The sequence below is a fragment of the Barbus barbus genome (genome assembly GCF_936440315.1).
Source record: "Barbus barbus genome assembly, chromosome: 25".
In the NCBI taxonomy this organism is placed as follows: Eukaryota; Metazoa; Chordata; class Actinopteri; order Cypriniformes; family Cyprinidae; genus Barbus; species Barbus barbus.
The window spans coordinates 13,894,415-13,920,365 of record NC_136753.1 but is presented as its reverse complement, the minus strand read 5'-3'; the positions used below and the strand labels follow the sequence as shown (position 1 = coordinate 13,920,365).

Genomic DNA, 25,951 nt, shown 5'->3' with positions numbered 1-25,951 from the left:
GTTATTTTGGAACCATTGACTTCCATTGTATGGTTAAATAAAAAGACTGAGACATTTCTCAAAATATCTTGTCTCAGAACTCAAAACTCTAGTCCCCATCACCCAATGAAAAAAAAAATTATATAATTAATGTATTTTTCTCTATATACTTGACCATGTGTGTTACAAAACTTTAATTAAAGAAAACCCATCATTACAATGTCCTGGAGTTTTTAAGAGTAGTCCAACACTACAATTCTTAGATCTTAAGACTATATTTGGACATTTCCACCTGCAAAAAATAAATCACTTGAGTCATGAATTCTGTCCTTGACATGACACTCTTCTGTGAAATACTGTCTGGTCTGTACATTTACAAGAGAGATTATGCAGCTTATCAACAATACAGTGACAATTTTATCATACACCTTTAAAAAACTAATTTTAGTCATGTATTGTATATATTTTTCTATTTAGAACTCTGTGCTTTATATTGATTATTTCATGATAGTTTCAGATCGAAGTGTTCTAACTCATTTCCAAAGAGACTAGCCCTGTAGATTCTCAGCAGAGCTGATAAAATGTCACAGCCTTACAGTGAATAGGCTTTTAGTTGAGGAAGACCTCTGCCGTCCAAAGTCAAAGAGGGTTTCCGTAGAACAAAGAGGGAGCATGCAAGCAAGCCTGAGGCAGATGGTGCAGCCAATCATACACGCTGTAAACATATGATCTAGTTCAGAGGCTGTGGAGACAGTGGGATGACATACTCAAGTTAATGTCTGCTATGGCTGGTGTGGAGGAAGATGGCAGTAATGAATAGCTTTTGTGGCTCCTTGGCGTTAGTTTCCATTCCTCATATCTTTTTAAAATAGCCTAAATAGGCTACTAAAAACACAAAGTACTAAAATAGGCTACACACAAAGTTGCATTACTCATATTTACATTTTTTTTATTACATTTCTTGATTTGTTGTTTAGTAGTTCACTCTCTATGTAATTGTATGGGTTATTTAATAGCCTAATAAATTCAACCCTGTGTGAATTACATTGCTTGATACATTTATCTCCAGCTCATTCTCCCATCTTTGTTAGGTTAAACAATTATTTTCTTTGTAAATTCAATTTAATTGATTCTAAAAATTGTTAAAACCATAATTAACTTTAGCTTGACGCACAGGAAATGGCTTTATTTGCTTAGTTAAAATAGTGGGGATGTGGAGGATATGCCCCTGAGAGTTGCTTTAACAATGAGGTGCGTATGGGTCATGGACAGATGTAGCACGACATAATAACGCGCAAAATCTAAACGGAAAGTGAGAAAGGCGGTTCTGGGAACGCTATTGGCATGTACTGAAGACCCGCCCAAGGTAACGCTGACTGAGAACCGCAGCCACAAAGATATGCTACAGTCCCCGCTAGAATTTTCAGCTGTGAACGGAGAACGCGCCTTCGATCCATCTAAAGGTGAGCCAAACCCGGGACCGTTTCATTCGCGTTATCGGTGTTTAAGACCAAACGTTAACATTGCAGATGTTTATGTTGGATAATTTCATCTTCATGACGTAATTGTGGGACAGTCGCTGAAACGCGCTCGGGACAGCGTTGAACTTTTCAAACCCCCTCAGTGAGAAAAACGTGGCACAGTTGTTTTAAATGCGTGTTAATGGAGCCAATTTACCAAAACAAATGCTTCAGACGAAAGAAAATTGATGACCACGAGGAAAGTGTTGATGTAACTTAGTTCATATTAAAATTTTGCGTCAGTAAAGTTCTTAAATGTTTGTATGATTTTTATTATATATATATGTTTTTACTTTATTTACTATAGTATGTCTATAGTGGACAAACAGGCCTCTGTTTAAAATACATTAAAACTTAAAGTAGGCGAGATTCAAATCAAATGTGCGGATTTAAAATGAAATAAAATCGAATGAGTGAAAGAGCATTGTTTTTGTTTTGTGAGTGGAAATTAATGTTGTTGTTTTTTCGATTTCCGTATTTAGCAGTAGAGGAAATCGTCTCCACGTAACATTACAAAACATATCGTCCGTGCGAATGTTAGCCATCTGAAAGTGAGCTCTCCTTCATCCTGCTAGTGCTGACTGATTGTGATTCAGACGTGCAACGTTTTTTCCACGACTATATTTGAGAATCACCCCATTTCCTGGCAGGAAGAGCTGCTCCAGGAGATGGTACAGATCTCTACTGAGCTGAGTTTAGCAGGATACTTAAAGCTATTAGTTTAAATGGCAGATCTGCAGCAATGCATGGACCCCTATCCATTTCTGCACTGCTTATTTCTTGTCTATCAGAACTTGTTGGATTTTTCTGTCTTGCAGCGTCTGAACATTGGATATAGTGCATATAGTGAAATTGTATCTTTTTAAAATGTATACATTTTTTTTATAATTTTGTTATAGGCTTCTCCTGGAAGTGTAATTTATGTGCATTTTATAAGTTTCAAACCTGTATGAGGAATATATCTTGCAACAAACTCAGCCAGGAATCAGGAGTTCCAGATACTTGAACTGCTGCAGCTGTTCACAAATGTCCAAATATTTTGCACTGCCTGAAGAAGGCTGCCTGTTGAAGCATGTTGCATATACAGCAAAGTTCTTTTACCCCTGGGTTCCGTTTTTATAATGGCTGTAGCTACCCATTCTGTGCATAGAACACAGGCAGATTGCATCTAAATATGCAAGCTTTGATGCTGTCTCTTTTCTGCAGAAATATTTATAAAAGTACAAACTGTGGATACTGGAGTATATTTTAACCTGAATAAGACCGATTGTGTTTACTCTGCCGCAAGCACCCTTGAACGGTTAACATTTCCAGAAAGTACACCACTTGAGGATTTATGATCAGCTGAGGTTAGGTTTGCCTAATTCATTTGCTGACCAGTTTGTGATGATTAAGCTATTAGTCTTGTACACTTTCCTGTAATTGTTTGCATACAAGTTTGGCTATTTATATTTTATTTTAGGGCATTCACATTTAGACTAAGGCCTAAAGTGTTATTTCTTTGGGTTGACCTTGCATGTGAAGTACATAGGGGATGTTTTCGTTTATCAGGGCCCATATTTATAAAAAATCTTAGTGCCGAGAGTTGCTCCTAGTAACAAAAATCTTAGAAATGTGGGTGTTTCCTCTTAAAATTAAAGAAAAGATCCTAGTAAAGAAAAAAGTCATTCAGAAAGCATCCTTAACCCTTAAAAGAGGTCTTAAGGTCCAAAATTGTTAGGAGTACGGACGAGGACTTTTAAGGGGCTTAAGAGTTTCTTTAGCAGTGACCCCGCCTTCTCGCTAAAATAAAAGTTTTTGTCTTTTCCTCCATCAGAGTTGCTCTCAGATTGGTCCTGAATCACTTTTAAGCTAAGACTCCTAGTTAGAAATTAAGCTAAATTAGGATCTCTCTAAAAGGATTCTTAGAATCTTTAGGAATACGGGCCCTGATGCTATGATCAGAGAGAGCAATTTTGGCTGTTTGACTTAAAATGGATATCAGGTGCAGGACTACAACTGGGTGCTTGTCTGCATTTTGTGAAAGGTGCCTTAGTAAGTCTACTCATTAGTAGTGGTTTAAATGATGTTCAGAAGATCTAGTACTACTCTCCTTCCTCGTGGCATTCTGTGTTTTACTACTTTGTTGTGCCAATGCTCTCCATCTGTGCAGGCCTTTTATAGGTACATATATAAACCTCTTTTTGGAGTGGCTGACTGATGCAAAGTGAAGCATATGCAGCGGTAATCTCAATAATTAATAAGATCGGTGGAATATGCTTTGTGTATGATATGATGCAAGAAGTGCAGCTCAATAGAGATTAGACGAAGCCTGGCAGACTGCCTACATTAGGAATCATTAGAATGTAAGGGCATATTATTCTGGTCTTCATGGCAGTGTTGTCTTGAATACTTAAGATGATCCAAATTCTTATCCAGTGACTTTCAGGATTCATAGGTCATTTGAATTGCAACTCAAGATATTTTTATTTATATTTTTGCATCTTTTTTCACACTAAATTACAGAAGGATTTTTGTTTTGTGCAATTTTATTTTGCATATTACCTGGATGTTTGCCAAATAAATAGATGCATGGATTTGAATATATTTAATTAGTTTTGTTGTGGAGACTGTGAAGGGAAAGAATATTTAGCTAATGAATGAGCAGCCCTGGACAATACAGTGTTGCTTATATAGCTTATTTATTTTAAACATCCATCAGTTTATATTTAGGCTAGTGTAGTATTGTCAAAATTACCGGGATACAAAGTTGGTACTGAAATATTAAAAATGTCACAATACCATGGCTTTCAAATGCTCCCATGCGTACAGCAGGCTAGTTGTGTGCTTGGCCTGTGAAGAGCATAAAAGGGTTTTGTTTAGTGTTTTTTTTTTAATGTCATGCATTGTAGCCAATCACAGGCATGACTGTTGAGCTCATGAATGCAGTGGCCAATCAGAGGTATTTAAGCATCTGCTCAGTATCAGAGTACAGTACAGTGCTAGTTTTGCACACTTGTGAATCCTTTCAATATAACCAACAAGTGTAAACACTGTGTAAATCAGAGATTCACTGTTTGGGAAGCCTCTTTGATTAAGTATTTTTATTTGTATTTTTTTTTACAAGAGTGGTGAACTGAAGCGAATTTGAATAAAAGTTGTATTGTTTTTTTATGCTCCATAATTTTTCATAATTACACACTGCAAAGTTCTGGGAGGAATAACTGTATATGAATGCAAGAATGAAATTAAAATTGTGATGAATATATAATGTTTCTTTTGACTTTGATTAATTGAAAAAAAAATGAAAATGCTGTGTTGTAATCTACAGATCATTATTTACATTTATTATGAATAACTCATTTATTTAACTTTTGTTTTTTCAAATCGTTAAATATCTAAATCCAATATTTTTTTATAGTACTGAAATTATCAAGAACTATGAAATAACTCTAGGCTAGCATATCAGCTGTTTTTAGTTAGCATTTATGCGTTTCTTCCAATTCCTAATTCTTCATTGTGCCTTTGCAGGAGTATGATTCCAGTGACTGAATTCCGGCAGTTCACGGAACAGCAGCCAGCGTTCCGGGTTCTGAAGCCATGGTGGGATGTGTTCACAGACTACCTCTCTGTGGTCATGCTCATGATAGGTGTGTTTGGATGCACTCTGCAGGTAAATATTACAATTCTTCTCCTTAAACCACATACCAAAAGAACATTTCATTATTTTTTAGAGCTGAGAAGCTAACATCTTAAGCAGTACTAAGACATACAGTCTTCATTGACCAACAGCAATGGAATAATTAATGACTTCACACCATAGATGGATTTCATCTGTGCATGAACAGCCCACTGTTGGGCAGTGTGTACTGCATTTAGAGGTGGGAGTTTGCTAACGGAATAAAAACAACAACTAAATTCCAGTCACCCCACACAAAAAGATTTCTCCTTCCCCTCATGGTGGCCCCTCTATAAACACAAAATGACTCCTGTAGTCTAGCTTCTCAGCCTCATAAACTAGTGGGTGGAGCTTCAAGCAGCATGCTTGGCCTTCAGTTTCAATTCCTAGATGATCCTAATTATTTTTAGTCTCAACAAACAACAGGAATCCATTGTTAGGGTGGGAATATCTCCCACTGTCCCTGGAGGTGTGCATCAAAGAGAATGGCACAATTACATGAAGCATTACAATTTGTGAATTACAATTGGATGTTTGTGATGATCCCACTGAAGGCAGTATTAATTGACCTAATTAATGCTTTTACTAACGTCATGGCATAATCCTGTGGTTCTGAGGGGGGAATAAATAGCCTCCTCTTTGCTAAATGACCATGTTTGACTGGGGGCACTTTGAGTGGCCATGTAGTGCATAATGCACATTTTATTAGCCACTTGGGGCTGCTGCGCCTCACATCCATTTTACTGCAGAGATGCTGTGTTCAGAGCTGCTGATGCTTTATTAGCAGGCTTTACTCAGCAGTCAGCCTGTTGTGGCAAACTATAGTGCTGCGTAGAGCTCTCACAATCTTTTTCCTCTTTTTTAGGTTTTTCTTGCTTCTCATTACCTTTCCAGACAGAAACCACATAGCAATTACCAGACAAACTAAAACTGTTTTACAGGAAAGGGGGGGGGGGCACACATCTTGAATCGAACTGAACAGAATGCTTTTGTTTACTGCTTCTCAGTTCCAGTGAGCGTTTTTTTTTCCTGCCTGCTGTGTACTTTAACAACATTATTTAAGTAAAAACTGAGTAGCCATTGAGCACCTTTTCTTGCTAACCCAAAGGTAATTCCTCTCCCTTTTGAATTCAAATGGCCAGTGTATTCATTTCCCATTTGACGTCACTGACGTCAAAAGCACTGAAATAGTTATCTTAAAAGAGATGCTCCTCGTCAGATACTGTTACACTGTTCCCAGCAATCTATGGGTGGTGTGGAATTGTAATTCAGTACATAAAATGGCCTCATCTGCTGTCTTTTACACTCTTGAGGTTTATTTATTTATTTGCTCTCTGATGTGTGCATTTGAGGTTCTTTAGCTTTCATCTTTAATAATTTTATATCCAGAAAATACTTGGGGATATTAATATAATCAGAATGCCTGTACATGGACAGACTCTGTTTTCCCCCAACTACTTTTTATGCAAATTTCTGGATGTCTTGTTTTGATTGTGTTGATATTGATAGCTACACTCTTCTGTCCTTTTAGGTGATGCAAGACAAAATCATATGCCTTCCTCAAAGGACATTCTCGCCAAACCAGACAGAGCTGATGTGCCCACCTCCTTCCACAAATCATGAATCGACAGTGCCTGTCCATGAGTTGAAAGGACTGAAGATGAATTTGGATATTCAGCAGTATAATTACATAAACCAAATGTGCTATGAAAAGGCGCTGCATTGGTATGCTAAGTACTTCCCTTACCTGGTTCTCATTCATACTGTCATTTTCATGGTGTGCAGCAATTTCTGGTTCAAGTTTCCTGGCTCTAGCTCTAAAATTGAGCACTTCATATCCATCCTGGGCAAGTGCTTTGACTCTCCATGGACTACAAGGGCACTCTCGGAAGTATCTGGGGAGAATCCTGAGGAGAAAGACAATAAGAAGAACAGTGCCAGTAGGTCAAACCTTGATACACCAATTGGCGAGGGCAACCTGGAGAAGACTCAATCTTTAAGATCCATTCCTGAAAAGATCGTTGTTGACAAACCAGCACCAAGTGTCCTTGACAAGAAGGAAGGAGAGCAAGCCAAGGCCTTGTTTGAGAAGGTCAAAAAATTCCGCCTGCATGTGGAGGAGGGTGATATATTGTATATGATGTATGTCCGTCAGACTGTTGTAAAAGTGCTCAAGTTTATCCTTATAATTGCCTACAACAGTGCTCTGGTGTCAAAAGTTAGGTTCAGTGTTACCTGTACTGAGAACATGCAGGACATGACGGGTTACCGGTACTTCTGTTGCAATCATACTATGGCCCACTTGTTCTCTAAGCTCTCCTACTGTTATTTATGTTTTGTTGGAGTTTATGGACTTACATGCCTTTATACATCCTACTGGCTGTTCTATATCTCTCTCAAGGAATACTCTTTTGAATATGTCAGACAGGAGACCGGAATTGATGACATCCCAGATGTAAAGAATGACTTTGCTTTCATGTTGCACATGATCGACCAATATGATCCCCTATATTCCAAGAGATTTGCAGTGTTTCTCTCAGAGGTGAGTGAAAACAAGCTGAAACAGCTCAACCTCAACCATGAGTGGACAGCCGACAAGCTTCGGCAGAAGCTGCAAACCAACAGCAATAACAGGCTAGAACTACAACTCTTCATGCTGTCTGGTCTCCCAGATACCATCTTTGAGGTGACAGAGCTGCAGTCTTTGAAGCTTGAGATTATTAATAATGTTACCATACCAGCAGCCATTGCCCAACTAGAGGATCTCCAGGAGCTTTCGCTTTACCAGTGCTCACTCAAAATCCACAGTGCAGCCACCTCCTTCCTCAAGGAGAACTTGAAGGTGCTGCGAGTGAAGTTTGATGACGCCCGTGAACTTCCGCAGTGGATGTATGTGTTGCGGAACTTGGAAGAGCTCCATCTGATTGGCTCTTTGTGTTCTGATGCATCAAAGAACGTAACCCTGGACTCTCTACGAGAGCTCAAAGCGCTGAAGACGCTGACACTGAAGAGCAACTTCACCAAGATCCCTCAGTCCATTGTGGATGTGGCCAGCCATCTACAGCGCCTCCGTATTTGCAATGATGGCACCAAACTGGTCATGCTGAACAACCTGAAAAAGATGGTGAACCTAACAGAACTTGAGTTGGTGCACTGTGACCTAGAACGCATACCCCATGCCATTTTCAGCCTGAGTAATCTGCAGATGTTGGATCTGAAAGAGAACAATCTACGCACTATTGAAGAGATTGTCAGCTTCCAGCACCTCCGTAAGTTGACCTGTCTGAAGCTTTGGCACAACGGCATCGCTTTTATACCCGAACACATCAAAAAGCTCAGCAGCTTGGAGCGCCTCTACTTCAGCCATAACAAGATCGAGATCCTACCTTCACACTTGTTCCTGTGCAACAAACTGCGCTACCTTGACCTTTCCTACAACGACATCCGTTTTATCCCACCGGAGATAGGCGTTCTCCAAAGCCTTCAGTACTTCTCTGTTAGTTGTAACAAAATCGAAAATATTCCTGATGAGCTCTTCTTCTGTAAGAAGCTGAAGACTCTGAAGCTTGGCAGAAACATGCTGTCTGTCCTCTCACCAAAGATTTCTTTCCTGGGAGTACTGACTCATTTGGAGTTAAAGGGTAATCACTTTGAGTTCTTACCAGCTGAACTCGGCTCTTGTCGCACCTTAAAGCACAGCGGACTTGTCGTAGAAGACATACTGTTTGAGACGCTGCCTTCAGACATCAGGGAACAAATGCAAGTAGAGTGATGACTGCTGTGCTTTAATGCCAAATATTGTAATCTGACTCCTTAAGAGGCAAGACTCCAGGGGCCTGTTTCATAAAACAAGTTTACCAAATAAGCCAGGCTTATTTCAGTAATTCTGACTTATTTTCACTTGATTTGGTTTCTGAAAGCAAAATTACCATAACTCAAGCTCAGTCACTGTGGCAACTTATGCTGGCAAACTAACCTGGTCAAGAGCAGGCTAACTGTCAGGCTAAGCTGAGCTCCTCTAACACTGACCAATAGGAACGCATCAATATTACCACTGACTCTCTCACATACAATCAGTTGAATTTATTATCGGTCCAAAAATAAAAGTATACAGAAAATACACCTTAAATAATCAAATAAATAAAAAAATGGGCTATAACCAACTGTATTTAATGTATTGTGCCCAAAATGTAGGCTAATGACATTTTAACATTGTGGCTACTAGTGCATTCAGTTGATCAGAAGTTTCTAGCCATGCAGCCTTTCTCTCTGAATTTATGACAGCTGTACCTATGGTTATTAGAACATTAAAACATTACAATTTAAAATGGCTCTTTAAAGCATTAAAGCATAAAAACATAATCAAAGGTGAAAATCACTGAATTAAAAATTTAAATAAATAATAGAAATCATAGTACATTTTAACTGATAAAAGGAACACACATTTAACTCATTTGAGCTATTGCTGTATTAGCCAGCTTACATTTGATTAACAGTTACTGCTATCATAAAAATACACTTAAATGTAGGATTAAAATTCTATTTGTCACATTTAATGTCCAACAACACATTTTTAGCAAAATGTATATTTTATTCAGAATTCTTGCACTATTATTCTATCCTGCTCCGTCTGTGTAGCGCGCATGCGCGCCGCAGCGATCGTTCACTCGCGTAAGCCTCGCCCACTCCTGACAGCTAAATGGATACATTTGCATGACTTTCTGACATTTACAGAGGAAAAATATACCTGTGACGTGTCAGTTATGCACTGAGGAAAACACAATGTTTCAAATGCGTTAAACAGCACAAATATTCGCTGTTTGCCTTGGTGGATCGAATTGATCCATGATCGACATTAAGGGCTGCTTCAGAATAAGCGTGTTCGTCACATTATCCTGACTCATTGAACCTGGATCAAATTAGTCAGATTGCGTTAACTTGAATTGTCCTTTATGAAACCGCTTTAGTCCCGATTGATTTGTTAGGTTATTTCAAGTCAGGTTTTGGACTTTAATCCCCGCTTTTCTTAGCGTCTTTTATGGAACAGGCCCCTGGTGTTCCATCCTGTAGTATGCATTGTGATCTATATGGGTGAGTACTTGCAATTTCATGTTTAAAGCTGGACTTGTGCTTTAATGCAAAGAGAGAGAGAAAAATCTAGGGATGAATACCTTTTAATGCCTTACATTGTATATTATGGAAAAGTCATGTAAAATGTACACATTTTAAGACTCTTTATCTTAATTTTCTAAGATTTTTTTTTTTTACATGTAAATCATAAAAGTAGACAATTTATGACAGATTAATTTACAGACAGTGTGTGTGACAGCAATTTCATTGTATGCTTTCACTGACATTTGCTCTCATAATCCATTAAGCTTTTACAGGTCAAGTACTGTACAACATGTTTTGCACTGGAAATGGCGATATTAGAATTTGCACTGGAAACTTTAACATTCCTTTTATTTGACTTTTTATGTGTATATAGGACTTTGCAAGGATTTGAAGTAGAAATGATAGAGAAATAGATCATGTAATCATTTATACTAGTAGTATTTTTTTTTTTTTTTTTTTTCTTCCTGCATATTTGGATTATTTTTAATTATTTTGGAGAGCAGGATCCGTATGCATGTGTTCTCAGGTAGACTTTACATGTTTTTCTTTGCATTACTGTTTTAATGTTAAACAAGTTTGACTGCTGTTGGTAGTAGATCCTGCAGATAAAGGTAACCGCTTTTCAGTATACCTCTTATGTACTAGCTGTACCAGCTTCAAATGTCGGAAGCATTTCTAAAGGGGTCTGCTTTTTTCTGCTGTGGTTAGCTTAGTTTAAACAGTACTTGACTTCTCTGGTCTAAGACGGAATGCAGATGCAGAAGGCATTTCTCTTACCTTAACTTAGCCATTCACATTTTTCTTATAAACCAACAGTGTACTATAAATAGCCATTTAGATTTATTCATCATATTAGTCAACAGTATTTGTCATTTAATCTTGCATTGTACACTGTTTCTATTTTATGCAAACTGAAGCATATGTACAAATGCATTTTAAGAAATGGATTCTTCTATAATGTCTATAATATGCAAACAAATCTCAAGGTGCACTAAGATAAATCAGGTAGACTTTACGTTTCCATAGTATTTTCTCCCAGTTACTCATTGGCGAATAGATTACAAGTGTACGTCTTGTCTTGAGGTCATGTACATGGTAATTACATTGTCTCTGATCTTGTGGAAGGTGACTCGTCTGATTTACTGAGATCAGCATGTGACCTTTTTTTTTTTTTTGGCACCATAAAGTGTCATTGAATCAGTGTTTCATGTATGAATTCCAAGACACTGGTAATACACATCTTTAGCTTTAACCCCCTGGCCCTCTTCGGTCATTTTTGACCGAAAAATTTTATATTTTGACATTTTAAAAACCTTAGCTTCATCAGAATGAGATGACACTTGGTGACTTCTGTCACATTAGCAATATGAACACACAAAAAAATCATGGACATGATTCGGATATGTTAAAGGGTCAAAAAGAAAAAGTCACACTTGACTTCTTCGCGGTCAAAAATGACCGCCATAGGAAATTAATGGGAAATACGAAAAAATTTGAAATGTCAGTGAATCTTTTGGTGGTACAAACTACAAATCAGTCACTGGTCAGAAAAAAAGTGTGCAGCAATCAAGGGGTGACTGTCTGGAATATCAGGAGTGCAAAATAGACACCCACACACGCAGAAATTAGCTGGTAAGACAATTTTAGGGTTGGTGACTGCTCGTGCCTCAACGGCTGGTCCCTCCGCGGCTTGTGCCTCACCTCATCTAATCTTTTAGAATGTCTAGATATATATCTAAATGCAAAACCTAAAAAAATTAAGAAAATTATGTCTAATAAACAACAGGAATCCAAAAGCCTCTGTATATATCTATATAGGGTGCTAATACAAGAAGGTTACGCAACATTACAGTTGCGTACAACATTACATACGTTTTTATTTTTTAATGCCTTCAGATGGCCCAATTCTCACTTCAAAAAAATGGATTTTAAATGCCTTCACTATTTTAATGTGAAATATTGCATTTATTAAAAAATAAATAAAAAAATAAAGAAATTATTATTTTTTTTTAAATGCATATGAATTCCAATAGAGAAAATATCTCATTAAAATTGTATAAATATTGCATAGCATCATAAAATTCCTTCAAAATCATAAATAATAATAAATAAATATTATTGAACAAAAATATATTACATTGATTTTCCTGAAAAAAAAAAAAAGTTACATTTTCAAGGCTTCGGTCACTTGATCGTGAAGAAGGAAAGTGTGACTTCTAAACGAAGAGGGCCAGAGGGAACATTAAAACTGAATACTTGAGCTGTTTGGATTACCTGACCTTTGTGTGTTTTGCATGTAATCCTCTAGTAATATCTACACAAATGGCTTTGGTGCACTTAGGAGACTTGTCTTGGGTTAGGAAGGTCAGTTCCTGTTCTGGTCTTATGTCTGGTTTGCATGATATAGGTTATTTTGATGTGAATGCCAAAGCTTCTGTCAGTGTGAACATTTTTCTTTTAAATCTGTGCATTAAATGAAGTATATTGATTTAGTTTTTTGCCATTTCATAAAAGTGCTGACATATAGTGCCACCATATGCCTTATTTTCCTGTTTTGTATAATTTTCATTCTACCAGTGTTTTTGATTTGTAAAATAGCATAAATAAAATTCATTTTTGTCCATTGTGTTGAGTTCAGTTGATGTTTTGCAGTATTGTGCAGTAAATGCAAGCTAGATTTGAGTCTATGCAATGACTGATAATTTGCTGACTTCCTAAATGCATGCCCACACCAGAAAGTCTGACACATTGCTGACATTAAAAATGCGACTGCAAACAATACTTTATTTATTTCTAAGGGATGATTTATAATGGTGAATATTATTCAAATATGTCTGGGTCATATCTGTTAAAATACTCAAAATTAAATGGACACTAAAATTCACATGTAAGTACATAATTTACATAACTTTAATTGTGTAACATGCCTTAAAGCCAATAATTTAATTTGTATTGCATGCTTCACTGTGTTTTTTTATTTTATTTAAATATTTGTTTTTCAAGCACAAAAAAACCCAGCATCCCATTCAAATGTACGTTTTCATATGGTCATTAAGAGAATGATGCTGTGTAAATCAGTTATAGGCCTAATATCATTCATACGAAAGAGTATTATTAATGTCTGCCAGAGCAATCCTCTGTCTGAAAGAGGTATGTGGGTGTTGTCTCCCATCTCATCTCATGTTCCAGCACCAAGTAGGGATCAGAGAGTGTTTCTTCGGTCACATGATCAGCTGTGTTGGATATGGCTATTGATAGCTGAATCATGGTCTGGTCTACAGTAAAAAAACAGAGAGGGAGAATACTATAGCTTCAGCCAGTTTCAAAGGCATTACCTCTGCCTTGCATGTGGTTATTTAATACAAATTCTGTTACATTTGAAGGTAATATTTGGGGATTTTATCAGGGAAGGAGAAGATCTCCTCTACCTGTACAAAACTTCAAATGAGATGGCTACTAATATTTTGTAACAGTTTTGCAGTGTATAGTGGCATGTCTTCTAACTTTGACTAAAGCGGACAGCAAATGCCTTTATATAGAACATATCTTTAATTACCATCCTGAAACACAACACCATGTACAGATCTAAGGCAGGCAAGTACTTGCACCCTAAAATAGAGTACTACACTCTTTTGTCAACAAGATGGAGATGTTTAACTCTCGTCTGATCCCGTGTCACCACTTAGTATAAAAGATTCCATGTACCAAATGTAGAATGGCTCACTCGTTACAAATATGAGCTTCAACAGGAGGTCCACGCCTAGAGGGACCACATCGGTACTCCATGCAGGTGCACCCATTATTATAATTAACTGTTAATATTTATATGCAAACTATAAGAATATACTGCTGAATGCAAAAAAAAAAAACCTTGTTGCTACTGGATGACATGAGTAAATTCATTAATCTGTTGTCTGAAAAGTTTTTGCAGGTCTGTGATGTGTGTTGCATTCAGAACAAGTCAAGAAGCAAGGAAAAGTTGTGCACCAGACCTCAGGCCTTCATAAACCTGACAAGCTGATGACCCTTGGACAGTGTGATCTTGAAAATTTGCCCTGAGGAGAAGACTGCTCTCTGTTCAACCATGAAAAGTCAAGGTGCAGCAGCTGTCAAAGTGGAGCTGTGGATAGAGGCAAGAAAAAGGGGAAAGCCTTAAATTTGAATGCAAAATAGATCAGCTGTTCCACAGCCTCTCTCATATAATCTATAGAAACAGATTTAAATTGTCATTTTAAAGACAACATCACCAAAGCTAAAGCTAAGCTAGTCTTTCACAGTATTCTCTTTAGACTGGCCTAGCTGAAGAGTTCGAGTGCCAAGAAATGACTTCATGTACCCAGAATTTGCCTGTGGCACATATCGGAATGTGGGATTCACCTTGTCACACTTTGTTTCAATCAAACTCAGAGTTTTCTGTTAGGTTTTCTGATGTCTGTGCTTTGTCTCCCTCTGTGTGTGCAGGTGGCTAGTCACATAAAATAACCACACCAATGACCAAAACTAAATCGTTCATGTGGCAAATAAATACAAGCAAAACCCACAGAACCTGGTTGTCCGGTGGGGAGGGGAAGGCAAAGTCTGTTTAATCTTATTTGCAACCATATGGTTCGCTTGTAAAACAAAGGATTTGATTTACATATAAACAAGACAGCAAGCTTGCAAAAGCATGCATGAACATGACATAAGGTGAGCCCCCCCCCCCGGTTCTTTTAGTGTAATAACTACACTTTGTATTTGCATCTTGTTTTGATTTTTATAACAGCATAATTGTATACACTCACCTAAAGGATTATTAGGAACACCTGTTCAATTTCTCATTAATGCAATTATCTAATCAACCAATCACATGGCAGTTGCTTCAATGCATTTAGGGGTGTGGTCCTGGTCAAGACAATCTCCTGAACTCCAAACTGAATGTCAGAATGGGAAAGAAAGGTGATTTAAGCAATTTTGAGCGTGGCATGGTTGTTGGTGCCAGACGGGCCGGTCTGAGTATTTCACAATCTGCTCAGTTACTGGGATTTTCACGCACAACCATTTCTAGGGTTTACAAAGAATGGTGTGAAAAGGGAAAAACATCCAGTATGCGGCAGTCCTGTGGGCGAAAATGCCTTGTTGATGCTAGAGGTCAGAGGAGAATGGGCCGACTGATTCAAGCTGATAGAAGAGCAACTTTGACTGAAATAACCACTCGTTACAACCGAGGTATGCAGCAAAGCATTTGTGAAGCCACAACACGCACAACCTTGAGGCAGATGGGCTACAACAGCAGAAGACCCCACCGGGTACCACTCCAAATCTCCACTACAAATAGGAAAAAGAGGCTACAATTTGCACTGAAGACTGGAAAAATGTTGCCTGGTCTGATGAGTCTCGATTTCTGTTGAGACATTCAGATGGTAGTCAGAATTTGGCGTAAACAGAATGAGAACATGGATCCATCATGTTTTGTTACCACTGTGCAGGCTGGTGGTGGTGGTGGTGTAATGGTGTGGGGGATGTTTTCTTGACACACTTTAGGCCCCTTAGTGCCAATTGGGCATCGTTTAAATGCCACGGCCTACCTGAGCATTGTTTCTGACCATGTCCATCCCTTTATGACCACCATGTACCCATCCTCTGATGGCTACTTCCAGCAGGATAATGCACCATGTCACAAAGCTCGAATCATTTCAAATTGGTTTCTTGAACATGACAATGAGTTCACTGTACTAAAATGGCCCCCACAGTCACCAGATCTCAACCCATTAGAGCATCTTTGGGATGTGGTGGAACGGGAGCTTTGTGCCCTGGATGTGCATCCCACAAATCTCCATCAACTGCAAGATGCTATCCTATCAATATGGGCCAACATTTCTAAAGAATGCTTTCAGCACCTTGTTGAATCAATGCCACGTAGAATTAAGGCAGTTCTGAAGGCGAAAGGGGGTCAAACACAGTATTAGTATGGTGTTCCTAATAATCCTTTAGGTGAGTGTATGTTAAGTATTATTTGCCTAAGCAAAGCAACAAACTCAAAAAGTATGGAGTTTAACATTTAGCTGGTTTACCATGGCCCGGTTTCACAAACGGGGCTAAGTTTAAGCCAGGACTAGGCCTTAGTTAAATTAAGAAATTTGAGCAACTTTTATAAAAATGCTTTTGAAGAAAACATTACAGGTGTGCATCTTGACACAGAACAATGACACTGGCATATTTTAAGATCTGTCAGAGCAAGACATTTTCAGTTGAAACAGCTCAAACATGCATTTAATCTGGGACTAGCTTAAACCTTGTCTGTAAATATCAGGTGTAGAGTTCAGCCAACTTTATTTTAGAACTATGCATACTTAAACTATAAAATGTACTATATACTATATAAAATGTAAATTATTGGAATCTGGCACCAAAATCATGATAGATTTCCCCAAATACTAAACATAATTATTAGGTAAAATCCCCCTTATTATACTGACTACACACATCAGTCTCAACCATTCAGTCCTGTTACACAAACAAGTCACTATACAAAATCATTCTGAATATATATAAAGATAAAAAAAAAAAAAGTAAACACAAACCAACAATCGTAGCATGCCCCTTCTGCGTGACAGCGTAATTTAAGCTAAATTTGCAGCTATGTTACTCATTAATCATGCTGGCATACTTTGTAATAATTTAACATTGCCGGTTCAAACCTGATTTAGTACCCTTTTCGGAGAAAGTGGCTTCAGACGTGTAAGAGTTCAAGTGTAACAAACTGGGTTTGGTTGCTTAGTAACTTCTGAACACCGGTCAGGTGTTTCGCGCGTAAATCCTCCCGTAAACCTTAGCTCCGCCCACATGCACTTCCTCTATCTGACTACGTTTCTGTTTATCATAGATATTTCTCATTCATCATTTCATACGCGTGGACATCGTAGAAGCGTTGACGTTTTTAAAATGACAGCTTTGGTTTGAGGTATGTATCAGCCTGTAAATGTGTGTTTGTGGGGGTTTAAGGTGGCGGATATGCAGTGCAGAGAACTGGTGCAGACTGGTTGACTCTGCCGCTGTGCGCGCGGCACTGAATGTACCATAATAATGAGATGAGCGGGGACCCTTACATGTGCATAAAGCCCTCTCGGGTAAATGATTAGTAAATTGTCCTTTTGTACCGACACTTTTTCCGCTTTAACACAACGGTGTCTTCAGACCTCCAACGGTTTCCTTCCTGAGCGGCGTTAATCTGCGCAGAACCACGAAGACATGACAAGACACCGGATTGCGTTCCTGGGCAATATTCCAGTCCGTTCCTGTAAATCGCGTTCTGCCCGCGGTTTACTACGCGTTATTGGGAAGCAAACCGCTGTCGTATAGATGTCGTGACCCGGTATAGAAACACAATGGCGTGAATGCGCTCAAAAGGACGTCTCATGCGCGAGTGGACCTCATATTTGTCTACAACAGTGTCCCCATCACGGCAAGGACAAGTGGATGAAATGTGTTTCAGATTCTCAGGAATTAAAGTGCTGCATTGATGACGTTTGTATGAGACAGTAAGTATATACGTTATGCTATTCTGAAATATTACAAATAGCCGAGTATCTTGTCTTGAGGTTGTGTTTATGAAGACTACCAGCGTAGTTCAGAGCAGCCAAAGCAAGATGGTTTGGGCACTTTTTGAAGGAGACTGTATAAATTATATTGACTGTTCAAACAGTTGCGTAAGCTAATATATAACTAGTGATGTGAATTTCAGGTCTCTTGTAAGAAGTTACCAATTTATCCAATTTCTGGGTAATGCACATTACATAATTTGTTTCATAATATTGAACACTATTGCCCATCATCAAAATTTTATCCAGCAGGACAACGGTTGTACTTGACCAGTGCTTACAAGTTAAAGTGTTCATTTAATATAAAAAAAATAAAGTGTATATTTAGATTTAGCAGTTTCTTTTGCTGTCATTTTTGAGACCCATTTGGGGAAAAAAAGAAAGGGAAAGGGAAGTGGTGTGTGGCCAAGTATGGTGACCCATACTAGGAATTTATGCTCTGCATTTAACCCATCCAAGTGTATACGCAGTAGTGAACATACACCCGGAGCAGTGGGCAGTCAATGCTGCGGCGCCCGGGGAGCAGTTGGGGGTTCGGCGCTTTGCTCAAGGGTCTCACCTCAGTCGTGGTATTGAGAGTGGAGAGAGTGTTGGTTATTCACTACCCCCACCTATATCCCTGCCGGACCTGAGACTCGAACCCACAACCTTCGGGTTAGTCTAACCGACTCTCTATCCATTAGGCAACGACTGCCCCATAAAATATTTGGTAATATTGGATTGGCCTATTTATATGCAGAAGATATTTAACATTTTTGGTTGACCTACCTTAATATTATTCTTGATTTCTTGATTTTGATTTCACTTGACTTGGCAGATGTGAACAGATGTTTCTACACATATACATGCACACATACATAAATTCATACATTATTACAATAACACTTTATTTTAACTCTCTGATCTACAGTAAACTGTACTTACTGGGACACAAATAGTTGCGCCAAAACTGAAATCTGCAGGATAACATGACTAGACATGATTGGTTAACAGCATTGCCATTTAAATTTTCTGTTTGAGACACAGCAAATGAGAATAACAGCTGCAGCCGTGACCTAGTTATGGGGTAAAAGCCCAGACTGAGGTTAAATAAGGCTAGCTGTGATGGTAATTGTGTTTTTTGTGGGTTAAGGTCGTGTTACACAGATGAGGTTAAAAACTGGTTAGACTGGTAAAAAATGAGAAAGACCAGAATTAATTATGCAACTCTGATTTATTAGTAAGTATCCCAGCTATTCTCTCAATGTTATTTTCAAAAAATGTTTGGAAATAAGAAATGATTAAGATAACCTATTTCCAAATGTTTGTTTCCAAAGTTTTGCCCTTATCGTTTTAGGAAACAGCAGTTAATTCAGTTTCAGAGCAAAACATTTGTTTACCTCAAATTTGTTTATTAAGAATGTTTTTTTTGTAGGTTAACTAACAGCTTTAGATAAAAATGTAGATAGAATGCTTTGCAGACAGGTTTTCTAACTAACTCATCTTATGAATTTTTGGTTTTGCTTTATAATATTTAACCCCTTGCACCTCTTTCTACACCTGTCTAGAAATGATAAAACTAGTGGAACAAAGGAATCAAAGGCAAATTATATGTAAAATACATAACACACAGATTACTACAGAAACATATAGCATATAAAAAGTACAAAGAAGTGAACCAGTGGCAGATCTATTAGTATTATTGGTGGGGCTGTTGCTAAATCCAGAAAGTGTTAAAACAGTTGATGCTCACTTACTGAGTGATGTCAGTTCATCAGATGCATGTAAAGTGCACTGGTGTGTGGAGCATGTTGAATGATGAGAGTAGTTGAGGAAATGGACAAATGCTCTTTGGATCTATACCAGTGATAAGGTAATTACCAGGAGTTGTTTGTATAATTGTTTCCTGTCTGAGAATGCTATAAATGCAAGTATAATGAAAGGTACATTAGTCTGAGAGTCTGCATTATGTCATATCACATCATATACTTTATTTGTTTGTTTATTTATTGCTTGCAGTGGAACAGAAAATGCCTATTGTTGACTCTTCAAAACATTTGCAAACAAGCCTGCTTAACATCTCGGCTCCTATAGGGTTAGCGTGTGTAACCTTCTAGCTGTAGATCTTGGGAACTGATGTCTAGCAAATGATTTTGGGTAAGCAGTGGGAAAAGCAATTCTCAGACATTCTCTGATGTCTTGTTGAGTCCTAATTTACCAGTCTTTGAGCATTAAATTTATTAGGTGACTTAATATTATTCACAGTCTTGTTGGTGGCTGTGTGCTCAATTTTCACTTCATTTGATAGGCTTGTATTATTTTTTACTTTAAAGGACTGATTTTTCTTTTTTCACAGTGAAGTACCATCAAAGAAGTGATGAGCTCTACAGATGTTCATACTTGTAAAATTACAGATCTACCAAAATAGATCTACCCTGTTGGAATATCCAGCCAGATTCGAAGTTTTTGAATGCACTGTCTATCTTTGTGCTGTGATAGAATATGCATCTGCACATAATTATGTGCCTTTTGAGAAATCACGTGTGCTTTACTAACCCCATGGCAACACACTAAGAAAGTAGTAATTGTTGTTTACGGCAATCTGACTAGGCTAAATAAGCTATTGTGTAATTGCAGTAAATTAGAGACTAATTAATGTAGAGGGAGCACTTCTGCATATCTATTACTGTAACTAAAGCCAGTCTTGAGTTGAAGTGCACCACTTTAAAGATCTGTGACATACATTATTTGTTTTCCATTTATTGACCGAAATACAAAATTTGATGTATTTTGTACTTAAACATTTTCCTTATGCTTCTTAGATTCTTACATCTTCCTTACAGTTGACATGTTAACATCAAAGGCAGTGTAAGATTTGAACGAAAGATCTGTAGGACAGGCGAAGCACAAGAACAAAGCGCTTGTGACTTGGATGGAATGTGATTGTCTTGCGAAGCAAGTCTAAACTTTGTTTTATTAGTAGATCCTAAAGGCAGTAAATTATGTGCAAAAGGCCTCATGGAAAAATTTAAAGTATTAAGTAATAGTACATGAAATCTGATAACACATTGCTTCAAGGAGAATAACTCAATCATCCAACAATGATTTCATGTTACTCAAAACATTTATGATTTATATAAATAACTGCTGGATTAGCCAAGTGAAATACAAGTTAATTAATCATTGTGACATTCAGTCAATTGCTTCTTGACAGTGAGAAGGTCATTCAATTTTGTCTATTGGATGTTTATTGGTAAGTCTTAGCAATCTGAAAGTTGAGCTCCTCGCGTCAATAGTACCCCTGCAAAATGCCTGAATATTAGAGCAGAGGCTTGCAATTTGATATTAAAGACAACATTGTCTTTGGCCAGGCTCACCACTGCAGTACTATTGTCTTCATGCAGGACAGTAGGGGCCCACTAAGGCTCATAATCTAATAAGAAAGTCTAATGCAGTGCTTTAGTGCCTGAGCAGTGATCAAGCTCTGTGCTGTGAAAAGTGATACAGGACAGAGACACTAGGATGTCTCCCCAAGCGACGGGCCCATTTGTTATCTTTAGTGGTGTATTAGGCCACTCCTTGCATTTGTACATTGATTTAATGGAATATGAGAATGAGATTTATGTTATGTCAAGCCTGCATTTCACATAGCAGGGAGTGTAACGTTGAGGCACTTGATTTGTTTATTAAGTTAAGAACAAGCAAAAATTGAACGTTTTATGTTATATGTAATATAACTTTTTTGTGTGTGTACACTTCATAACTTCACAACACTTATTAAATTGAAAATTAAAGATACTAAATTGAAAAAGATTAGTTTAGTTAGTTTTTCAAAGCTACATGAAGTCAACTTCATATCAATTTTTTTTCAGACACTCTTATTTGTCATTGATAACACGATATACTAAATACTTTTTTTTGTTTTTATGTCTTCATGTAGGAATGTTTACCCTCACAGAAGTTGCCTCTCTAAATGACATCCAGCCAACTTATCGGATACTGAAACCATGGTGGGACGTCTTTATGGATTACCTGGGTGTGGTCATGCTAATGCTGGCCATATTTGCCGGGACCATGCAGTTAACCAAAGATCAGGTGGTTTGCCTTCCTGTTCTGGAATCGTTGGAGGACCAAACCCCTGTGGCCACGGAAAGGCCACCAGAGAAAGCACTTGGCTCAGGGACAGGAGGAGGCCATGTGACATTGGCAGCTGCACCTTTAGCAAGCAAAGAACAAACCGACAGTGTTGTCCAACACTTCCCACAGTCATCTGCTGTCAGGCAACCTCAGCCTATGGGTTTACGAACAAATCTGGATTTTCAGCAGTATGTCTTTGTTAATCAGATGTGCTACCATGTTGCCCTCCCATGGTATTCAAAATACTTTCCATATCTAGCTCTCATTCACACTATTGTTCTCATGGTAAGCAGTAACTTTTGGTTCAAGTATCCAAAGACCAGTTCCAAAATTGAGCATTTTGTGTCTATTTTGGGCAAGTGTTTTGAGTCTCCTTGGACAACCAAGGCATTGTCTGAGACAGCCTGTGAAGACTCCGAAGAGAATAAGCAGAGATTGACTGGAGCCTCTACATTACCAAAGCATCTTTCAACCAGCAGTGAGGAAGGAAGTCCAAATCAGTCCACACCCATGCTCGCAAAATCTAGCATCAAGTTTTCTGCTGAGAAGCCAGTCATTGAGGTTCCAAGTATGACTATACTTGATAAGAAAGATGGAGAGCAAGCTAAAGCACTTTTTGAGAAAGTGAGGAAGTTCCGCACACATGTCGAAGACAGCGACATGATCTACAAACTCTATGTAGCTCAAACAATAATAAAAACTGTCAAATTCATTCTGATTCTGTGCTACACCATGACCTTTGTCACATCAATTAAATTCGACCATGATTGTGAGCCTGAAATTAAGCATTTAACTGGATACTCAAAATTTAAATGCACCCATAACATGGCTTTCATGTTGAAAAAACTCCTCGTTAGCTACATTGTCCTAATTTTTGTTTATGGCATGGCTTGCATTTATACTCTCTTTTGGCTGTTTAGACGGCCTCTTAAAGAGTACTCTTTTGAGAAAGTTCGAGAAGAAAGCAGTTTTAGTGATATCCCAGATGTGAAGAATGACTTTGCTTTCCTTCTGCACATGGTGGACCAGTATGACCAATTGTACTCCAAACGTTTCGGTGTCTTTCTCTCAGAGGTAAGCGAGAACAAATTGCGGGAAATCAGCTTAAACCACGAATGGACCTTTGAGAAACTACGCCAACACGTGACTCGCAATGCGCAGGACAAGCTTGAGCTGCATCTTTTTATGCTCTCGGGCGTTCCTGATGTGGTCTTTGATCTCACTGATTTAGAGGTCCTGAAACTAGAACTCATCCCAGAGGCACGTATCACAGCAAAAATCTCCCAGATGATCAACCTCCACGAGTTGCACTTTTACCATTGCCCCGCCAAAGTTGAACAGACTGCATTCAGTTTCCTCCGCGATCACCTCCGGTGCCTTCATGTCAAGTTTACGGACGTAGGAGAGATTCCCACTTGGGTTTACATGCTGAAGAACTTGAGAGAGCTCTACTTGGTGGGAAACTTGAACTCTGAGAATAACAAACTGATAGGATTAGAGTCCCTCAGGGACTTGAGGCATCTAAAGATCCTACATCTGAAGAGCAACCTTACCAAGATCCCGACTAATATTACGGACTTATCACCCCACCTGATCAAACTTGTGGTTCACAATGATGGTACTAAACTCTTGGTGTTGAATAGCTTGAAAAAGATGATAAACCTTTCTGACCTGGAGCTGCACAATTGTGAACTGGAGCGGATACCGCATGCAATTTTTAGTTTGACCAACCTGCAGGAGTTGGACTTGAAATCGAACAATATCCGTACCATTGAAGAGGTCATCAGCTTTCAGCACCTCAAACGGCTTAACTGCCTCAAACTGTGGCACAATAAAATCATTTCCATTCCATTGTCCATAAGTCATGTAAAAAACCTAGAGTTCCTCTATCTGTCACATAACAAATTAGAGACCTTGCCTACCACTCTGTTCAATCTTCTTAAACTGAGATACCTGGATCTTAGCCAAAACTCCGTTGTAGTGATTCCTCCAGAGGTGGGGTTTCTCCAGAATCTACAGCACTTTGCCATCACAGGAAACAAGGTGGAAGTGGTACCCAAGCAGCTGTTCAAATGCACAAAGTTGCGTACCTTATCACTTGGGCACAATTGCATCTCGTCGCTGCCAGAGAAAATAGGGCAGTTGCTGCAGCTGACTCATCTTGAGCTGAAGGGGAACTGCCTGGATCGTCTGCCCGCACAGCTTGGCCAGTGCCGACTCTTGCGCCGAACTGGCCTCATTGTGGAGGACCACCTTTTTGATTCACTGCCCCTAGAGGTCAAAGAGAGCATAAGTCAGGAAACCAGTGCTAATTTTGCTAACGGAGTGTGAGTGTGGATCAGAAAAAAATGGTAAGATGGTTTTCTGAGTGAACGGAATAAGAATCCGTAAAAGGCAGTGTTCAGTACTTCTGTTTGTTTTTTTTTTTTTTTTTTTTTTTTTTTAAACATTTGTTGTTTTATCCAGGACTGTGGACATGAATGGATGTTCTATGTGTAAGGAATGAGTCCAGTATCAAAACTTATGTTAACATTCAATGTCTTTTTGCACAGGCCAAAACAAACTGCCGGCAAGCCAATATAAAGGTTTGTTAAATTCTTAAGAATTATTCAAATGTTTGAGATGATTATGCCTGTCTGCATGGGTTTTTGTTCTTTTAAAAAGTTTTTTTGTTTTTATCATTTGCTCATGTTACAGTGGAAGTATAATTCAGATCACTTTTGTTTTCTGTTCATTTTCAGTAGCATTCATGTTAACATTTTCACCAGCTGTTATCCGCACAGTCTGCATCACATGCTTTGTGTATTGTGGTGCCATTTAATGATTGTATTTATTGTTTGGGAGAACCCAGAACAACTGACATTTTATTATAAAGTTAGTCACAGCTACTGTACTTGACTATAAGTAGTAAAAGAATAAGTGAACAAGTCTCCCTGGAATTCCCCAAAAAGGAATTCTCATTTGGGTTTAGATAAAAGTGCACTGAAGTAATTTAAGATGTGCTCTAAAGTGTTTAAGAAACTGAATGTTTGCATTGATACAAAGTTATCATATCTCTCCAAGATTCAATCAAACAGTATATTTTATACCTCGGTTATTATCTGTTTGATCTTTTTTTTTTTTTAAATGAAACTGTCCACCTATTGAATTTCTATTAACCAAAATACTTGGAACTGAATAACAATATTTGCTGATGCAGTGCGATGCACATGATACCTTTAGTCTGTGCAAGTTTTGGCAATAAAATAGCCTTTTCCTTTTAACGTCATCTTTTCATGTGGGTTACCGAAGTAATGCATAAGTGATGTTGACCTCTTTTGACTTGTGCATGTTTTGTATATAACGCCATATGATGGGACAGACCTGTAATGTGTATACACTGCATGGTCCTTAATGCTCAAAACCTCCAGTAGACATGTATAGGTAGATTGCCCTGAGATATATATATATATATATATATATATATATATTTCTAACATCATATGTTAGCCTGTAACTGTGTATGACTACCATCTGCTTTACTGTTAGCCCTTACTGGCTAGTAAAAGTAATGAAAATGCTTGCATTGTGTGAATCACTGTTTTAAGTTACCTTGTTGTGTCTGCGCTGTGCATGCCCATGCAGTCAGCTTTTGAGGCAAATGCACAAAACGTGACTTGCCAGATGTTAGGTATCGATATTCACGCCAATGCTGGAATTACGTGTTAGATATTCCTAACCTGAACATTTGTTGTTCCATTTTTCTTGACAAAGTAACAAATCTGTCATAAACAAATTAATAAAACATGGTCAGGATTTAATAGTTGTTTTATAGTTGAATCAAAAATAAAGATGGTTATCATTTACTCATTCTAATGTCATTCCAGACATCTAGACAACCTGTATGAAAGAAGGAGAGCTGTTTGGATCGCATTGACTTTTTAGAATTTTTTATTTTTTCATTTTTTTTATTTTATTTTTTGTAATTGATTTTATATATGTGTTAT

General features: G+C 38.1%; 2 protein-coding genes across 2 annotated transcripts; both read left to right on the top strand.

Annotated features, from left to right (window-relative positions):
* Positions 1-1,205: 1,205 nt before the first annotated feature.
* Positions 1,206-10,301, top strand: LOC306845227 (volume-regulated anion channel subunit LRRC8C-like). The gene is made up of 3 exons (XM_079377899.1): positions 1,206-1,442; positions 5,010-5,151; positions 6,689-10,301. Exons 2-3 carry the CDS (start codon positions 5,014-5,016, stop codon positions 8,927-8,929), a joined length of 2,379 nt encoding a protein of 792 aa, XP_079234025.1. The 5' UTR covers positions 1,206-1,442; positions 5,010-5,013; the 3' UTR covers positions 8,930-10,301.
* Positions 10,302-17,650: 7,349 nt separating this feature from the next.
* LOC306845226 (volume-regulated anion channel subunit LRRC8D-like) lies at positions 17,651-25,099 on the top strand. The gene is made up of 2 exons (XM_079377898.1): positions 17,651-17,789; positions 21,769-25,099. Exon 2 carries the CDS (start codon positions 21,771-21,773, stop codon positions 24,294-24,296), a length of 2,526 nt encoding a protein of 841 aa, XP_079234024.1. The 5' UTR covers positions 17,651-17,789; positions 21,769-21,770; the 3' UTR covers positions 24,297-25,099.
* The last annotated feature ends 852 nt before the right edge of the window (positions 25,100-25,951 follow it).

Coding starts and splice junctions, on each gene's coding strand:
- LOC306845227 (XM_079377899.1), top strand. CDS start 5,014: ATGATTCCAGTGACTGAATTCCGGCAGTTCACGGAACAGCAGCCAGCG. Junction 5,152..6,688: donor TGTTTGGATGCACTCTGCAG/GTAAATATTACA, acceptor CTGTCCTTTTAG/GTGATGCAAGACAAAATCAT.
- LOC306845226 (XM_079377898.1), top strand. CDS start 21,771: ATGTTTACCCTCACAGAAGTTGCCTCTCTAAATGACATCCAGCCAACT.